Source organism: Erpetoichthys calabaricus, chromosome 17 (assembly GCF_900747795.2).
Source record: "Erpetoichthys calabaricus chromosome 17, fErpCal1.3, whole genome shotgun sequence".
Lineage (NCBI taxonomy): Eukaryota > Metazoa > Chordata > Cladistia > Polypteriformes > Polypteridae > Erpetoichthys > Erpetoichthys calabaricus.
In genome coordinates this window covers 9,076,098-9,095,647 of record NC_041410.2, presented here as the reverse complement: position 1 = coordinate 9,095,647, position 19,550 = coordinate 9,076,098, and the positions used below count along the sequence as shown (strand labels likewise).

At 37.8% G+C, this 19,550-nt stretch overlaps 1 protein-coding gene across 3 annotated transcripts in view; it reads right to left on the bottom strand.

Annotated features, from left to right (window-relative positions):
* wizb (WIZ zinc finger b) overlaps positions 1-19,550 on the bottom strand; it is a 104,476-nt gene that overhangs the window by 83,423 nt on the left and 1,503 nt on the right. For all 3 annotated transcript variants that reach the window (XM_028823706.2, XM_028823707.2, XM_051920649.1), the window contains exon 2: positions 5,488-5,741. In XM_028823706.2, coding sequence (XP_028679539.1) covers positions 5,488-5,652 — 165 coding nt within the window. In that variant the 5' untranslated portion in view covers positions 5,653-5,741. The remainder of the gene's footprint in view (positions 1-5,487; positions 5,742-19,550) is intronic.

Sequence of the window (19,550 nt, the reverse complement as noted above, 5' to 3'; positions counted from 1 at the left end):
TATTAAAATAAAAAAATCCTGGGACATGACAAGACTTTTTAGCCTGGGACAAGATGCGACTTTTTCAGAGAGATACTTTCAAGTCCCACAAGATGAGACTTTGTGCCAAGAGATTTAAGCATGGGCGGGGCCGGAGATAAAAGACAAAGAGTAGATGACAAAGTAGAACGTCATAAAGAATTCAAAAACTTGGTGCGATACACATGCAGAGCAGGTTAGAGATAATGAAAGTACTAAAATTCAAAAGTCTCAAAAAATGATAGTAAAGATCGCGTTTGCGCAAACAAATGGAAAGTATTACTCTGTGAAATAACGGAACAGCAAAAAGAGATTGAATATATTGTTCTGATTTAAACTTTAAGTCGGAGACTTGTAGATCGTCTAATTCGTGTTGCCATCACGAAAAAGTAGTGTTTCTTCCCAATGAAGAGGCGTGCGAATTAAAAGATTTGTTGTTTGGTGAATGTGAAATCCACATACATGAGCGGCAGAGATGCGAAGTGGCTGGCGCGTTGCACAGGCCGGAGGGGTTGGCAAGCGAAGCGAGCAGTGGGGGAAGCCCTCTAGTTTTCTACATTATTAAGCAAAATGTCTTTAATCAATGATTAATGATTACTAATTAAAGAAGGGTTGACTATAATTTAAGAAGTGTTATCAAAATTTCAATTTCAACTTTATTGTCATGTGTACATAGTACATATTGTAATGTATAGCACGGCTCCTATACTATCTGTGAAGTCCAGCTGTGCACCTTTACTGATATCACTATCCTATTAAGCACAAAGGTTACTCATAGATAATGCTTCAACTTGAGCTACTTTCCAATACTAAAATTTGGAACATTTCTTTGTTTATTTGGTATCTTTTGAAATTTTGCATGCTTATCAATCTTGATTTTTGGATTTAGTTTCTGCCTGTTTATTGCCTTTATTTTTTTACCAGGCTTACCTATATGGCTATTCTCCATGAGCTACTTTTGTCTAATACCTACCTGGAAAAGGAGATGAATATTTAAACACGATCGCATGTGTAAATCATACTTCATACAAAACCTTTAGTCTACAGTTAAGAACACAAGTTTTGTACAAGAACGTTAATGGGTTTGCAGAGTAATTAATTAGCAGCTGAAGGAAATGGATCACATAGATGAAGCAAGGCTATGCATGATGACTAGAGTGCTGAATAAGAAGTAAAATCAATAAAGTGAATTAACTGAAACTGTTTAGCAATTAGTTCATATCAGTAATGATTTGAAGACATACTGTACATTATTTCATCTCAGCAGTAGGTGGTACAATGACTAGAGCTGCCTCACAGTTCCAGAATGCCTAGGCACTGTCCTTTTGGAGTTTACACATGACTCCAGTGTCCTCCCACATCACACAACTCCTTGTTTTGCTGCTTTTGTTTTGTGTGTTGCATTCTTCCCTGTGACCCCCTGTGTTTCAAAAGAAATATATTCACCAATTCGTCATAAGGTATATGGACTTGTTGGATTTATGCTGGGTAGTAACTATACACAGAGTATGGTAACTACAGTGGTTACAACTAATTGGGGCGGAGTGGTGGCTCTGAGGCTAAGGATCTGTGCTGGTATCCAGAAACTTGCCAGTTCGAATCCCCGTCACTGCCAAAAGAGATCCTACTCTGCTGGGCCCTTGAGCAAGGCCCTTAACCTTCAATTGCTCCAGGGGTGCTGTACAATGCGTGACCCTGTGCTCTGAACAAACTAACTAATAATTGTAATAGGTGAAATAAAGAACAAAAACAAAAAAACTGTGTTGCTTCATAGGGTTAAATCCTGACTTGGCTAATGTCCATATGGAATGCCCATGATCTCTGTGCATCCATGAGAGTTTCTCTGGAATGGTTCTCTCTCATGTGCCAACGATGTATGTGTTTAAAAGGCAACTCCGCATTGAGCGAATTATGACTGATTATGGGTCTGCATTTTATTTGTAAATATGTGTAAGTGCACCAAGTCTGTTATAATTTAATTTGAGTTTAGCTGAATATATATATATATATATATATATATATATATATATATATATATATATATATATATATATATATATATTTACAGTAATCCCTCCTCCATCGCGGGGGTTGCGTTCCAGAGCCACCCGCGAAATAAGAAAATCCGCGAAGTAGAAACCATATGTTTATATGGTTATTTTTATATTGTCATGCTTGGGTCACAGATTTGCGCAGACACACAGGAGGTTGTAGAGAGACAGGAACGTTATTCAAACACTGCAAACAAACATTTGTCTCTTTTTCAAAAGTTTAAACTGTGCTCCATGACAAGACAGAGATGACAGTTCCGTCTCACAATTAAAAGAATGCAAACATATTTTCCTCTTCAAAGGAGTGCGCGTCAGGAGCAGAGTCTGTCAGAAAGACAGAGGAAAGCAAACAAATCAATAGGGCTGTTTGCTTTTAAGTATGCGAAGCACCGCGACACAAAGCTGTTGAAGGCGGCAGCTCACACCCCCTCCGTCAGGAGCAGAGAGAGAGAGAGAGAGAGAGACAGATAAAAAAATCAATACGTGCCCTTCAAGCTTTTAAGTATGCGAAGCACCGTACAGCATGTCGTTTCAGGAAGCAGCTGCACAAAAGATAGCAACGTGAAGATAATCTTTCAGCATTTTTAGACGAGCGTCCTTATCGTCTAGGTGTGCGAACAGCCCCCCGCTCAATCCCCCTACGTCAGGATCAGAGAAAGTCAGCGCAAGAGAGACAGAAAAGTAAGCCGGGTAGCTTCTCAGCCATCTGCCAATAGCGTCCCTTGTATGAAATCAACTGGGCAAACCAACTGAGGAAGCATGTACCAGAAATTAAAAGACCCATTGTTCTCAGAAATCCGCGAACCAGCAAAAAATCCGCGATACAGTACTGTAGGTGTGTCACAGTGGCTGAAATCCCTGCCTAGCAGCTACAGGACACTGGTTTCAAATCTTGGTCTTGTCCCTGTCTTTGTGGCATATGCAAATTCAATTCAATTTGAAATTCAGTTTATTTTTGCATAGCATTATTCATTTAGTGCAAATCCTCCTATGTCTATGTTTGGTTGACTGGTGAATCGAAAATGGTACTATGTGAGTAAGTATACCTTGCTATATACTGGCACTTATTTCAGGAAAATTTCTTGGCTTTCTGCAACCCTAAATTAGATTTAGCACCTTCATTAATTATTATACATATTGTCATGCATGTGAGCCCAAGGTTTGCTTTCCGTGCTCATCAGAAGTAAGCATTACCACTCCGGGACACAAGGGGGCACTGTAGTTGACAGTATCATCTCTTCTTTCTTCCATGGCCCAGAGAAAACATGCAATGAGGGCAAATGACTTTGCCTGTACCGGTCTGTCCACTATAAAGCCAAGATGCTCCCAGCAGAGGTTATCTCACTCCAGAGACACCACGTCGCAGAATGAAACTCCTTCCCGAATACTGAGTGCTCTACAGACCATTGAACCACACTGAACCCATCTTATTTTGCCTTGCTTTTTTGTGTTCTGTTTCTATCTACATGCCATCAAGCACCTGCTTATTTTGCACTCTGAAAATATTAAAAGGTGTGACCCAGTTGGTGCCCCAACATTTCCTTTGTGGACAGTGTGTTACCTCAGTCAACAATATATTTTTGTTCTGTATATATACATATAAGCAGCGCAGACAGAAACTTTACACATCTTTTCAAAATTAGATGGGTAGTATATTTAAAAGTCAATTATGGGCAACAAGGAGCTTACTAAGGGCTTACTTGACAAAGTAATGGAAAGGCATACATCAGAAAATGGATATAAAATAATTTAAACACATTTAATATTGCCTCAAGCACAAGTTAGACCATCATTAGGAAAATACAAGGCATATGGAATTAACAAGATCTTGTCTTATCCCTCTGCAATAGATTACAGAGTAAAGAGCAGTCTAAAGAAAACCGCCATTCAAGTAGGCCTCACTGACTCTTTATGTATTGCCTGGCATAGGCAAAAACCCGGAGCAAAAACTGAAGTCAGGTGGGATAAAGTTTTTGCATTCTGAGGTACGCAAGATGGAACTTTTCACCTAAATACAAAGCATTATGTTGGATGAAATGCACTATTGTACAACATGCTAAATTCTCAGTTCTTACTGAACAGCATTGTGGAGAGAGCTGTTATGGAGGTTTTCTTTTCTGAAAGGACTAGAAAACATGTCACAACAGAGCCAAAACCTACTGTTGTCTCCGGAAAGGTAACATTGGGAAGAAACTGAATTTTCAGCATGACATTTACATTAAACACACAGTAAACCCCACAGTGGTGTATCGAAAAACAAAGGTAAACATGCTTGACCTAAATCAAAATGAAATCTGTGGAATGACTTGAAAATTTGCATTGCAATTTGACTGAGTTGAGTTTTGTAAGGAGGAATGCACCATATTTGTCAAGTCAAAATACGTTATTATCACATCACTTATCACAAATGCAAGGTGCTCAGCAGTAATAGAGTTCACACATAATAAATATGTTTAGGTATCAAGTCACCTATTGCATACTGTGCAAAAATATGCACATTACATAAGTAAACAATGTGCGCTGCTATATTCCATTTAAACACAGAATTATGGAATTCAAGAAAAAGCTGTGCATAGTAATAAAAGTACTGTGATCACAGCGCACAAGTTACCAAAGTAAGTGTTTTGCTTTACTTCATTGCCATAACACCACCAGCTGAATGGAATTGAATTCAATCAGGTTCATATAAATAAAACATCAATATGAATATACAATATAAGGACAACAGTAATTATCAGTCCTAAATAGTTTCCATAAAGCCAACATAACCAAACAATTGGATACTTTCATGAAACTATTGCAATGGACTCTAAAGTCAAGATAGATATATATATATATATATATATATATATATATATATATATATATATAACCAGTAACAAAAAACACATCCATTCTGTGGTTTTGGTTTGGATGCAGAACTGAGACACCTTTGTATTTAGAAGTTTAACAAACTGCTGAATATACAGGCCTCATAACTACCGAGTCCACTGGTTTGACAGCACAAACTAAAAGGAACTGAAATCGACATGAGGGGCGTGTAATATAGGCGTCAGTATACTGGCAAATCAGGGAAGAGGCTCCTGGAAAATGGGCGGAGTCAAATGAGATGCTGCTAACAGGGGCATCATCTTATGGGCCTCAGAATATCTCAGGTCGCTGAATCTGTCCGAGGCTTCAGACTGTCTTGCTTACAGCTGGACTCTACTGAAAATGACTGCACTTTGGGAAAGCTCCTAAAGAACGGAAACTGGAAAATGTAACTACTAAGAAGTGACCAATCGCTACCCATTATTTACTTCTTTACAGATAGGCCACTGCTTCATAATTACTTTTTTGCTACAAAATGCTGTAAACATTAGGAACATTCAAGTTATCTGAACTATAAATAAAATCTTAGGTTACAAATTCATCATACCAGTAAGGTGCTCTCTGTTTTCACAGGGTGTGCCAGTGTCTCACGTGCCCAGCTGCTGCTGTGAGGGAATCCAGACTGCTCTCCCAGTGGGTTGTGGCAAGCTGACCCAGACCTGGGAGGATCTCCGGTTTCCCCCTTGAGATGTAGAACGTCTCCTTGTTCCATAGCACCAGAATCGTCACTGCCCAAAACCTTCAGACAGGGGTTGGCCACAGCTATACATAGGTCTACATAGTTTTGTAGTAAAGTCACTCCTGTGGACATACAGAAATTAAGATATTTTAGGTCTTGTTCAGCATACTGCAAGCTTTCTTTAGAATGTAAATTTTAAAAAAAGAAACGACAGATCCCAATAATTAACAATGCACTACCTCGAGAAAGTGGCACCACAGTGTCTAGTTTTTGTTCCAAAAAAGATTTTAATTGGTGTTCCTTCATAATAGTGGAGCATTTCACACAATTAGCAGAATATTATTATCCTTGCATTTATGCAAACCCAATTCCAGGAGTTTACCATTTTAAGATTACTGGGGTTATTTTGGCATGTAGCAAACTATCTGCATTCCCTGTTACGTTTTCTGAAGTGTTCAAGAATGTAACTGTGGGGCCAAACTATACAGTAGTGTCATGAATTGTGAAATTAAAATAGAAATTATATAACACTTAACAAAATTTAAATTAAAAGGTAATAAGCCATGCATAACACCACAGTTCAAAGTTCAAACTCTCAATAAATGTAAAACTGCAACTGTTTTGCAGGACTATAACTCACAATTCTGTAGTTAACAGGTTTAGTATTTAAAAATGGAATCTCAGGTAATTCTGACCCAAGAAGTGTTATCTTATAGTTCATACAAGCCACCCTTTGCAAATATAAATCTAAATTTCAATCCACTTGAAGGTTCACGTAAAAGAATACTTAACTCAATTCTTTTTTTTTGTGTGTTTCTACTTTAAAAGTATCTACGCACATAGAACAACCAGTTTTAATAAGGGTTGCATTGTTTTAATGGCATGCTGCAAGCTAAGGCTAAGTCTGATGCAATGAGTCCTAAGTTTGTATCCCAGAAAAAGAATGCAAAAATCTCCAACCATCATATTTTTGGTCATGCTGCACCATAAATTCAACAATATTTTGAATTTAAATACTCTTTTTATCTCAAATTTGCTAGAAATTTAATTGAATAAGAGAAATGAAGTGCTGACTCATTAATGAATACAAATTCAAAATCAAGGATAAATGTGATCATGAAATAGGGCAGAAAACAAACACACCATTAAAAATGAGCACATGGGAGTATCAGGGTGGATATCAGAAACAAATCCTGGATGGGGTGCCAGTCCATGCAAGAGCCCATTCACAAATACACATACATTCACTCAAGGTCAATGTGGAGTCACCAGTTAACCTAATAAGTACATGCTATGTATTAAAGTCTCAAGCAAGACAAAAAGGGATGTGAGGCCTTAAAAGAAATCATCAAAACAGGCCGGGACTTTCACTGGCCAGCCTATAAGATGCCCATTCCAAGCCAGTCAGTCCCCCAAATGCTACCTACGGGCTCTGGCCTAGACAGGCCTAAAATGAAGGAAAAATACACTGAAAGTTACGGAGATAAATCACAATGCCTTAATAAGTTCAGGGTGACAGTAAACCTCTGGCTTTTTTTTACAACCCAAAACAAGGATCTTTTTAAATTGAGAATTGATCGACAAAAAAAAATACGAAAAAAGCAAATAACAGAAACAACAGGATTTGTCTGTAAGGCAATCCAAATCAAACAATCCCAAAACACTAGGAAAGGAAACAAAGCAAGAAAAAAAATCCAACAACCAGAAAAAACAGAAGAGAAGAATACTCACAACAACGCCAAACAATTTTCAGTTTCAACCTGAAGGAAGTTGTCTCATCCACCAGAATATAAAGGAGAAGGATGGACCCTCAGGTGTGAGGTTACGGTGGCCCCACCTTTTGGGGTTTCACCCACAGAACACAAAGCACATATATAAACTTGCAGACACAGTACAAAGATACTAAATAATGAACAAACCTAGCAGAAAATACACAAAAAAATGAAAAATAATTCAAAAATAACAAAGACAGTAATAAACCAGAAAATACACATAAGCCAGGGAATAAACCCTGGCAGAAACATAACAGTATGTCTTTGGCACATAGCAGGAAAATCAGAAAAACCCATGCAGAACACTGAAAGGCCATTTCATTATCAGAATGCAGAATCAGTGATCCAGTAGTATTAAACATATTTATGAAAAATAAAAGCTTATCTACTAAAATTTAAATTGTATCAGGTAGTAAAGAGCAGTTAATTTGCTCACCTACTTTCCTCAAAGAAATATTACAATATGTCATACCACCACTGCTCCAGAGAGCTAATATTTGCTCTCATTCAAATCCAAGCTGCAAAATCCCTGGCTGACAATGATCATAATCCTTAAATTAAAATGAATTGTAAATTGGGGTGATACCCATGTGTGTGCTCTCACCAGGGAACAGTGCCTCTTTGGAGTTCCTAGGTGCATTACACTCTAAATGTGAGACAATTTGACTAAAGCAGTCTGACTCCGAAGCTAACTTCTACTGGACACTGCTGTGAAGTCATTGTAGATTGAAACGTTTCTAATCTTAGCTCATCAAGACAGCAATGTTCTTCACAGTAAATAAACAAGAATACTATAGTCACACATTGAAGATGCCCCTCTCTACTTTAAGAACTGTTTTTAAGGAGAATTTGCCTATAATGTGAGAAGCACCTATTGTAATACCAATGTCTGTCTGTCCGTCTGACTGCATGAAACAACCTGGCAGCCTCCAGACCAATTTTGTTGAACTTTGGGACACTAATTCTTCAGAGAAATGCATCCAGACAGTTCAGTTTTCAGTAAGACATATTGATCACATGGCAATGTACAAAGTTTTGAAATTTCAAAATCTTCCACAGAAAAGCATTGGCTAATCGGCAGACTCTATCTTCTATTGTCTATCTTCTCGTCACTTCTCTGGAAATTAAATTGAAGAGGAAAGCAATCATGAAAGCATATATAAGACTGAATTGACTGAACTAACATTATCTGCAGATTATTATTGTAAAGAATTGACGTTTTCAACCAGTAGCTAAACACTGTTTAAAGTAGTTAATTACATGGGGAATGTGCAGCTCCTCTAAACAATATAAACATAGCATGGGTTTAGGAAGGTAATAGGGCAGAAATTCAGTTAAAATGTGCTAGAAGAGTTACTTAGCAGCATAATGTGCAACAGACTGAACTAAGATTACGGTTGATCAGTGCCTAATGAGTTGCTTTTGCATCTTCACACTAGAAATTTGCATCTTCACACTAGAATTAAAATTTTTAAGATAACGGTCACCTTTGATATTCTTGTTACACAATAAATCTGTTTCTTTTGATATTCTTAGTTATTTTTTAAATGTTGATGAATTTAGGTTTTAACTAATATTAATAGCTAGGTATGGAACATATTTTGGCTTCTCTACTTCCTTTATATGGTAATACATTGGGTCCTAGAGTTACAACGTCTCAACATACAACATTTCGACTTTACAACGCTCACTCCCATAAAAACTTAAAAAAAAATTGAGACATGAGAAGGAATAAACGTAAGCATTTTTTTACACTCATTTTTTCTGTTACTACAGTACAATGTAAAGTACAATATATTTAGGTTCTTATCCTTTTTCTGTGGCTTAGTTGTGTTTTTATGTTCTAGATCAGGGGTCCTCAATCACAGTCTTGGAGGGCCGCAGTGGCTGCAGGTTTTTGCTCCAACCCAATTGCTTAATAAGAAGCACTTATTGCTTAAGTAACACTTCTGTTTCACTTTAGTTGTCTTGCTCGTTAAGATTTCGAACCCTTATTGCTTATTTTAATCTTAAACAGCTATATTCTTGGCTTTTAATTGCTCTTAATTAGCAATAACATGCAAATGACAAAAGGGACCAGCATTTCTCCATTTAGCTTGTTACCATTTACACCTGTGTGTAATCATGCACTATTGGGTTAAATTAAATACCTGGAAGGAAATTGAAGAGGAAAAAGTGAAGGACTGAGAATTACTCCTCCATTTTAGCCTTCAAATCATTTGGATGATATCCTTAAAAATGGAAAGAAAATCCAGGATATAAGAATTACCTGACATAGCAGAGTTAAAGCACTAACAAGCCATGAAATTAAATTATTGGCAAGAATTGCTTTCTAATTAAGCAACCAGGTTAGAACAAAAACCTGCAGCCACTGCGGCCCTCCAGGACTGTGATTGAGGACCCCTGTTCTAGATTATGATTTTGCAAATGTGTTAGGATAGGTAAGTGACTTAGGCTAGGGTGTGTTTCGACTTACACCAAAATTCGGGTTACATCACTGTTGTAGGAACGGAACTGTGTTGTAACCCGAGGACCTCCTGTATTGACAGTACTTTTTAGTCACAGACCCTTCACCACTAACACACATCATTTTACATCCCTTAAATTGGAATTACTGTTTATGAAAGCCATTGAGCTACTACAAGCCTGTTTAGGCTACATTTTTAAATACATGACATTATAAGTGATTTTTAAAATCATTTGTTTTAATGTAGTCTAGTTACACAAATAATTGAATTCTATTTTTGCAGTTATTTTGGAATATGATTCATTGTTACAAAAATAATAAATAGAATTGGGATAACTGACTCTTGGATGAAGTATCAAAAAAACATGAAAAGCTCAGATTTTAATATCAGTTAACTTAGACGTCAAACACACCTGAAGCTTACACCATGTGTATATTTTCTCACTTGTTTAATCTTTGCATGGGTGTATGTGACCTTTGTTTATTGTATTTCTGTTGTTCTAGTGTACAGACTCTACCTTGTAAATATGTACTGTAGTTGAGAACATGGTTAAGGTCTGTAATACTGTGAGCCACAAATTAAGGCACCTGTCAATCACTATGTGACAACTGTCAAGTAAGACAGTGACCATAAAGATGATGGCAAATACCCCTAATACCCTATAAACCAATAATACTGCATTTCAAATTGTTAAATAATCCATTCATCCCATTTCCAACCTGCACAACCCATTTAAGGGTGCAGCAGCACTGGATGCAAGGCAGGAACCAATCCTGGAGAAGGCACTTTTACACAGTCATTTATTTTTTAAAATACAGCTTTTGAGTTCTAGCCTGAAAACTTCCATTCTGGCCATCCGGCAAGCAGACAGAAAACTATGCTGCCAAATAAATCACATAACATTACGAGTACAGTTTGGTGTGTGTAGGGTGACAGTTAAATGTTTTTAGCCTCATCAATCCAATATTTAGTCCTGCAATTGCACAGCATGTTTTTTCACTGAAAGGTTAAGTATTCATTTTGAGGTCTGAAATCAGAAGTGCATTTGTTTTACATCCTTTAGACACACTCCTGAGTTACAACATTTTTGGTCTCCATCAGCTGGTTTCGGCTTTTTGCACTGATCAAATTCTCAATCCTGGTGTTAGCATACTAGGCCACTAGAAATCTGTCCCTCAATATCTCTAGGCTATGATCATACTATATACTGTACACTAATGAGGTTTCTGTGGGTAGCTGCTACTGGTCATATAATGATGAAATCGCCCTGGTTGCAAATCTACTGCTCACCACTTCTCACTCTTGTACCTGCTGTGATGAATTAACATATCTGACACAAAGTCTGGGGCTCTTCCCCTTGGCCCATTCTTTCAAATACATTTTTCTTCTGGCTTCTTTTATCTAGGTCTATATGGCAACATTAGTCACACGACAGAGGAGCTGGAGACATAAAAAGTGGAGGTTTAGAAACTGATGTCAATTGACCATATGCAGTTTGTCTTTGTCGCAGCCATTTCCTAGTACCCTCCTTGTTCTGGTGGAGTCTGCTTCATGTTCTATCTGGAATTCCCATTTTGACATCTTTGCCTGCCTGCTAGCGATTCCTGCTATTCGTCTTTCACTTCTAGAAACACTTGCCTGTATCCAATTCCTTCTACATGCTACCATCTGAAATTTTTTTTTACGGATTTCCGACTTATTTTTAGATATATTTTTTAACATATCATTATTTCTGTTTTACTATGGGTTCACCCTAATCTGAATGCCATTCTTGATTATTTCTATGGTTGGTGCAGTCTCCTGCACATTATACACCAGTGGGCACGCTCCCACTTCTGTAAACTTACTGAACCAATAAGCATCTACAACTGCCCATCATACCCTTAGAAATTCTAATTGCTGTCCAGTATTTAAAAAAGACTCAAATACACAAACAGACGTTCTCATGGATGAGACAAATTCAGAAGTCTGAAATTCCAAGACCTCCTAAACTAAGAGGAGGAGGAGAGATTAGGAGCACACGCTGATACAGCACATCGCCACATCCCACCACTTGACAAACCAACTCAGGATCCCAGATTAGGACCCAAGTGCAGCCATGCAACGGGTGACACCTCAGCACCACACTAGTTCGGATGGAATAGAACAGTGGGAGGTATTTTATGGTGGCTGGAGTGCCAATTCTGCCATCAACCCACAGGTTTTTCCCTGCAGGTTGGAGGGCCTACATTAAAGTCATACCCAGGGCTAAGCTAACTTTATATTGGTTATATATTTCCATGCCTCCTCCCTTCTGTAACATTTATAATGTAACTTCTTATATTTTGAATTGGAGGTGTCAGTAACACTTGTTATGTTTGATTCATTGTTTTATGCACAACTCTACTTGACGTGGAGTGTACTATTCCTTCACTGAGACATGTATGGAATGACTTAACACTACACTTACAATTTTACAGCTTATGTGGTTCTTTGCTTTCTAAACACATTTACTACAATGAAGATGAAAGCAGCCCAGTGGTTAGCAATACGACAACACAGCTCCAGGGATTCAGGTTATCCCCAGGTATGCAGATTTCTTGTCACATGTCACAGACATACATGCTAGTTTAAATAAAAGTATAATAAAGTAAAGTGTGAGCCTGTACATTATTGTACCCTGTTTTGGACTGTGGCTTAGTTTATAATGGTCCATGTCTTATGCCTTTGACTGCCAGGATAGACTTCAGCACTTTGTGATCCCAGACTTTAACAAGAGTATGTTTATAAAGTGACTCATCAGCTCTTTTACAATTACTATTGGTATTATCCTAGAAAAGTCCACTTTAGGCTGTCAACTAAGTCATTTATTTGTAAAATATAGTCTAAACTGTTTAATATCCAGTATGGTGAACAATGTAAAAAATATAACAGATTGAAATATACTGTTAAAAATAAAGTTTCCAAACTGGGTCTTCAGAGTGATGCCATAGGACAGTGATTCCCAAACGGTGGTTCGCGAACCCCCATGGGATCGCAATAAAAATATTGAAATGGCGGAATTTTAAATCCCAAACGTAAAAAATATAACGAAATATTAAATGTAGCCAAATATATTCACAGTACTATTAATAATACAATAATAAAAATGGGTCAACAAATCAATTAAGTGTCAAATTCATGAATATTACCTCAGTCACTTACGCATTGCGACGGAAGATTCCGTAAAAATTGTCGAGTCGCAACAGGTAAAAATCTGTAACGCGATGAGACGGTACGCTGCTGGCGATGCGTGTACATACTGTACGTATGATCAAGAAAATTCCAAATCAGCGAACCAAGAACCCCGAATACACTTGAAAGAACGAGAATAACGTCTGCTGATATAAAAACGCCGCGATCAGACAAGGGAGAGTAGTGTCGAATTGAATCGTACAATGCGCTTAAGAACCACGAGTGATTTTAATAAGATAAATTGGTAGTGCATAGTGTGTGTAAATAAATTACGATAAAGACTTTTTACTTAAACGTGCGCACGTCGAACGTGAAAATGAATAATTATTACTCCATAATTTTATTATGGATCGATGGTTAAAAATGGGTAGTTTCATCAAGTCTGACAAAAAGCTGGACGAGCAATCCATTACTTCTTCTACTTCAGCCCCTGATTTGGTGCTAACACAGGGTGATGATACTGAAAGCTGTAGTGAGCTTCCGTCTCTCCAGACTGAAAGCAAGGAAATAATTGGTAAAGATAATAATACAAAAGAGAAGAAACGAAAATATGACGGCGACTATTTACAAATGGGTTTTTATTTTACCGGGGATGAGTCAGAACCTAAACTGCTTTGTGTAATTTGTAATGAAGTCCTGGCCAACAGCAGTTTAAAACTATCACTTCTTCATAGACACATTGAAACAAAACATCCAACGTACAAGGATAAACCTGTAGTATATCGTAATGACTACACAAGGTGTTCGCCAATTTATTCCAGTTTTTTGAAGGGGTTCACAAGGAGAAAAAGGTTGAGAATCGCTGCCATAGGAGAATCATTTTCAGATCCTAAAAGGACCATCTGTATGAAGGCTTCAGAAGGAACTTTTATTTATTTAGATCTGTAGCAGGTCCCATAAATAGCTATGAACAGATGATAAAAGATTTGTGAAACACCAATACTGTAGGTTTCAGATTTTAAAATAGCACAATCTCAGTTTAGGTTTTCTTGACATGTTATATCCTGATTGGTCACTTACTATACATTAAAGATTTTTTGTTTTGTCCACATATTAGGAACCTTTTCAAAGCCCAGAGAATCTATTTCAGATGCAAAGAACCCTTCTCAGAATGAAATGGCTCCTTGTCAAGCAATGTTTCCAGAAAGAATTACATAACGCAGTAAAGTGCCATTAATGAACTCACGTTTTTAAGAATGTAAGGATGGCTAGCAGTGGCTAAATGTTTTGCCAATCCAACAATTCGCAAAAATATGAAGCCTGCAATGGACTCCTTTTCTTAATTGTAATTTTAAGTTTAGTATTCCTGCATTGACATGAACCATGCATGTTGAATTTTACACTGTCAGTTTAGATATATTTGACATCAGAAAACTATAATTAATCCACTCAGTTTTAGCTAAACTGCACGTCACTTCCGAGGAAAAAACACAGATGTAAGTTCCTACTTACTGTACTACTTTATCATTCACGTATTAGAAAATCACTGCTTTATAGAAAGCTTTTAGAAAGAAGTGGTCAGACAAAATAAAAAAACAAAAAAAAAACAAATAAGAGCACGAGTCTTAACAACAAGCAAGACCAATCTGAAGAAAATGAGTATAAAAGCAAAATAAAAAAACAGCATCACCTAGCTTCTGTATGCAAGATGGAGTAAAATTAAAAACTCTAGGAACTGTGACCTAAAAGTACTGTGTTTGTGTCATCTTATACACCAGTGAGAAACATTAAGGTGTATTTCAGAGTAAACCACTGTGAGACTACATTTCAGAATACGGTCCTGTCAGATATGCTTGTAAAAAGTACTGCTTTGAGGATGCATCGACTATCGGTAAATCTGACCTGACAATAGTATTAAGTCATGAGCTTAATAAAAATCATTCAGTCAAGCAAACTTTATTCACAAGAAGATTAGCATTGTTATTTAAAAGTGAATATATTATATGGATAAAATACACTATTAAGTGTTCAAGGGTATGCACAGAACATACAGTAGTTCACATGTAGTACATTTGTGTGGAGGGGTACAGTATATACAGATTATATATACTTCTGTGTTACTGACCATTCTGCCACTTTAATGGGGACTTATTTAAAAGGGACACTGGAGAACAGTGTTTCCAGCTGTATACAGGGAGTCGTGTATCTATTTCCTCTTTGTAGTAAAGACATAGCTGGCTTCTGACCCCGGCAAAAGCTCCACCTGTCACCTCGCCTCTTTCAGCCACTGGAGTATAAAACCCCAGCAGGCTCCTTCTCTGATGAACACACCTCCATAAAAATTCTCTGCTGAAGGCTGCACCAGTAGTGCTTATGGTTTACAAAGCCTTAAATAATCTTAATCCATCCTATATTTCGGAATGCCTCTCACTTTATACTCCAAATCGTAACCATAGATCTTCAAATGAGTGTCTGCTTAGAATTCCAAGACCTAAACGTAAAAGAAATGGTGAGGCGGCCTTCTGCTGTTATGCACCTAAAATCTGGAATAGCTTACCGATAGAAATTCGTCAGGCTAATACGGTGGAGCACTTTATAAAACTGCTAAAAGCTTTCTTATAGCTTCATTTTAATGTAACCCTGATATTCTGTATGTGCATTTAATTATCTTTTTTTTTCATGGCTCTATGATCCATGCTAACCCCTACTTTCTCTGCTGTTCTTTTTCCGGTTTTGTGTGGTGGCAATCCGCACCACCACCACCACCTGATCAAGGCACCATGCAGTCCTTACATTGACGAACCAAAGGCCAGATGTCCACATGACCATTATCATCTAATTCTTCCATGTGAAGCCTGAAAACCATGAGGACTGATTTAGATCTTTTTATGTTAGGTAGAATGGCCAGTGCGGGCTGGGTGATCTCGTGGCCTTGGAACCCCTGCAGATTTTTTTTTCTCCAGCCCTCTGGAGTTTTTCTTTTTGTTTGTTTTTTTCTGTCCTCCTGGCCATTGGACCTTACTTTATTATTTATTTTTATATTTTTCTTATTTTTCTTCATCTTGTAAAGCACTTTGAGCTACATAATTTGTATGAAAATGTGCTATATAAATAAATGTTGTTGCTGTTGTAGTGTCCCAAGCCTCCCTCTATTCTAGATGACACTAAATAGGGTTTCCCATTTAGCTCTTTGCTGGTTTTGCCCTGTGTTTTCTTTTGCACTTGGTCTAGTCAACAGGGTGGAAGTTCTCTGATCCAGTGGATGAAAAGAGCATGGCAGAGATCCCCTGCCAGAGCAAACTCAACAGCTTTAAATACAGTTAGCCAATCACCATAGGTTCCTTTTGTTAAGAGATCAGTGAAAACCAATCAGACCCCTGGTGTGCCTAGCACCTGCGAAGTAAGACCTGACCCAAGTCTAAACAAAAGATTACAGATAAAGACAACGTGGAAGGTTACCGCTTGGTGTGTGCTCCACTACTCAATATCACTGGCTATCAAGATCCTGTGGCACATTTACTGGTGCCCTTCATGTCTAGTGAGGCCCTCCAGGAGTACTACAACTTGGATATTACCCACTGCAATGTCTTAAAAAAGAAAGTCTAGGTTTGGATTTACTTTGTCAGTGTGCACCAGAAGATGCCAAGAGTGGAACTGTAATTGGGACAAAGCAGTAGGTGCCCATGTCTTCAGTCTGTGATGTTGGGCAGTGACATGGCTGCGGCCAAGAGTAAATTCGGGTGAGTGGATAGTTTAAACGAATGTGTTAGAATCATGACACATATTTAGGGGTCCCAAACACCGATCAGTATCACAGTCTTTTATGCATAGGAGTGTATGCTGTATATGAATCACTTACACTTCTGTCCAAATATAAATAAATATAAGACACACTTACATGATTAATACAAAGCCCAAACCTCCATCTAATACAAGATCTATGGAGTCACGTCATAATGACAGTCTCGTGCAGCATGACTGAGCTTGAACTATTTCATAAAGAAGACTGAGAAAAAATTGCAAAATCAATGTGTGCTAAGTTGATAGAGACATAAGTAAAAGGACCTATTACAGAAATCAAACCAATAGGTGCTTCCACCATTAGTTAAACACTTTTTTTTCACTATTTTTAATTAGTTTCCTTCCTCCAGCTCTGACATCATTATTACATTTTCGAACGACACAACATTGGTGGGTCTCATCAGCAATGGGGATGAGTCAGCTTACAAAGCAAAGATGCAATGACTGACAGACTGATAGAAGCGCAACAACCTATCTCTTAAAATAGACAAGATGAAGGAGATGATTGTTGACTTCACAAATGCCCCTGCTGCCTGCACCATACTGTAAACTGGACTCTGCAGTGGAATTTGTCAAGTGCACCAAATTCCTTGGTTTGCACTTGACTGTTGACCTTACTTTTTTAATTAACCCCACCTCCATAGCAAAGAAGGCACAACAGAATCTCCATTTCCTTTAGCAGCCGTAAAAGGCAAGCCTAACACCCACAATCTCACCATATTCCACATGGGCAACCTTGAGAGCATTCTGATCAACTGCATTCCGAGTTTGGGAATTACACGGTTTCTGAACGTTTGGATTTACAGAGGATAGTACACACAGCTGAAAAGATAATTAAGACTTTTCTACCTTCCATTAAATACATCTTTATTAATCATTGATTTTTGCAAAGCCTACAGCATTGTGAAGGACCGCTCCCACACATCCCACGTTTTCTTTATCCCACTTCCACCTGGCAGAAGGTACCGTAGCATCAGAACCAATTCTGTCAGGTTCTGCAACAGTTTCTCCCTCTTGCCTGTCTGAGCTCTGAACTCTGTTCTGGTCCCCTGCCCTCAGATATGCTCCTAGTAGTTTATTTATATGCAGTACATTTATTACTACTTTTGTATTCATTATTAGTTTTCATTATTTATTACTATCTATTTCAGTTCTTTACTATGTATGTATTACCTGTTATTGATCATTTATGTACCTATTATAGTATATAATTCTTTGTCTTTTACTTGTCCTGTGTTTATGTATATGTTTCATCACAGTCCTCAGGAACATTATTTCGTATTACCGTATGATGTAATTCAGTGTATGAATGGTATGACAATAAACAAACTTTACTTTACTTGAATATTGTTAGCTATACAATTTTACTAAAATTGAAGAAATAAATGACAGGATTTTCCTTGATTTCAGCGATAAACTGAAATTTCAGTTATACTATATGGATTGATATCCATGGTATATGTTTACGCGTATTAGTATTTCATATACGCTTTTGCTGGAAATTAGGCAGCATCTTGGGGATCGATAAATAGAACATTATTTCTCCACAGGGGGTAATTTTTATGGAAGCTCTATAAGTGTATATATAAATATACACATACACACACACAGTGAGATGACTGAATACAAAGTCATTCCAAGTCAAACTTGTGACTTGGTAGGTACAGTTGCAGTTAGGCACTATGCAAGCGTATTGCCATTTGTATAAAGGAGACCCAGTAGTGTTCTTGACACACTTCTGCTGAATAATTTGTCGGCTGAAAGTCCTCAGTGGTGGTATGTATGGGAGAGGATATGCAGCACTGTTCATAATGGAAATGAGTTTTGTTTTCATTGTTACTACCTCTAGGGGGTTGACAGCGCATTCCTATAATTAAGCCTTCCCTTTAAATTAGCTTGTTGATTCGGTGGGCCTCTCCTGAAGTTGCCGGCCCAGCACATCACAGCATAGAAAGTTGCACTAGCCACCACAGAGTTGTAGAATATGCGAAGGATGTTACTACCCACATTAAAGGAATGTAGTCTCGTATGAGAAAAAAAAGTCTTCTACACTACCTCTTTGTTACAAGTCAAGCTTGCCATTGATATGGACTTTCATGTACTTATAGAATTGCACCACTTCAACATCCACTCCCTGAATAGTCACCAGGCTTAGAAGCCCTTTGGTGCATCGAAAGTCAATAACAAGTTCATTGGTTTTACTAATGTTAATGTTGTAGATAATTCTTTCTCCATCAAGGAACAAAATTCTCCACCTGACTCCTCTCCTCTGTCTCTGTCCCCTTATCATTACATCTCATAAATGCTGAATCATCAGAGAATTTCTGCCAATTACATGATTCGGTGTTATATTGATAGTCTGAGGTGTATGGAGTGAAGAGAAAAGGAGACAGGACTGTTGCTGGTGGTGTTTCAGTGTTGCTCACGTTCATATCAGAGACAAGACACAGTCCTTAAGTCTCACAAACTGTGGTCTGCAAGACAGATATTCCATTATCCAGGACACCACAACCTCATCCACCTCTGTATCCTTGAGTTGACCCCTTAACAGTGATGGCTGGATGGTTTTGAAGGCACAGGAGAAATCAAAAAAACATAATCCTCACAGTGACTTGAGGAGCAGATGGGTAACTGTGTCTTCCACTTCAATCTTTGTCAGACAGGCAAACCACAGTTGGTATGGGTCTACCACAAGAGGATAGGTAACTGTGTCTTCCATTTCAATCTTTGTCAGACA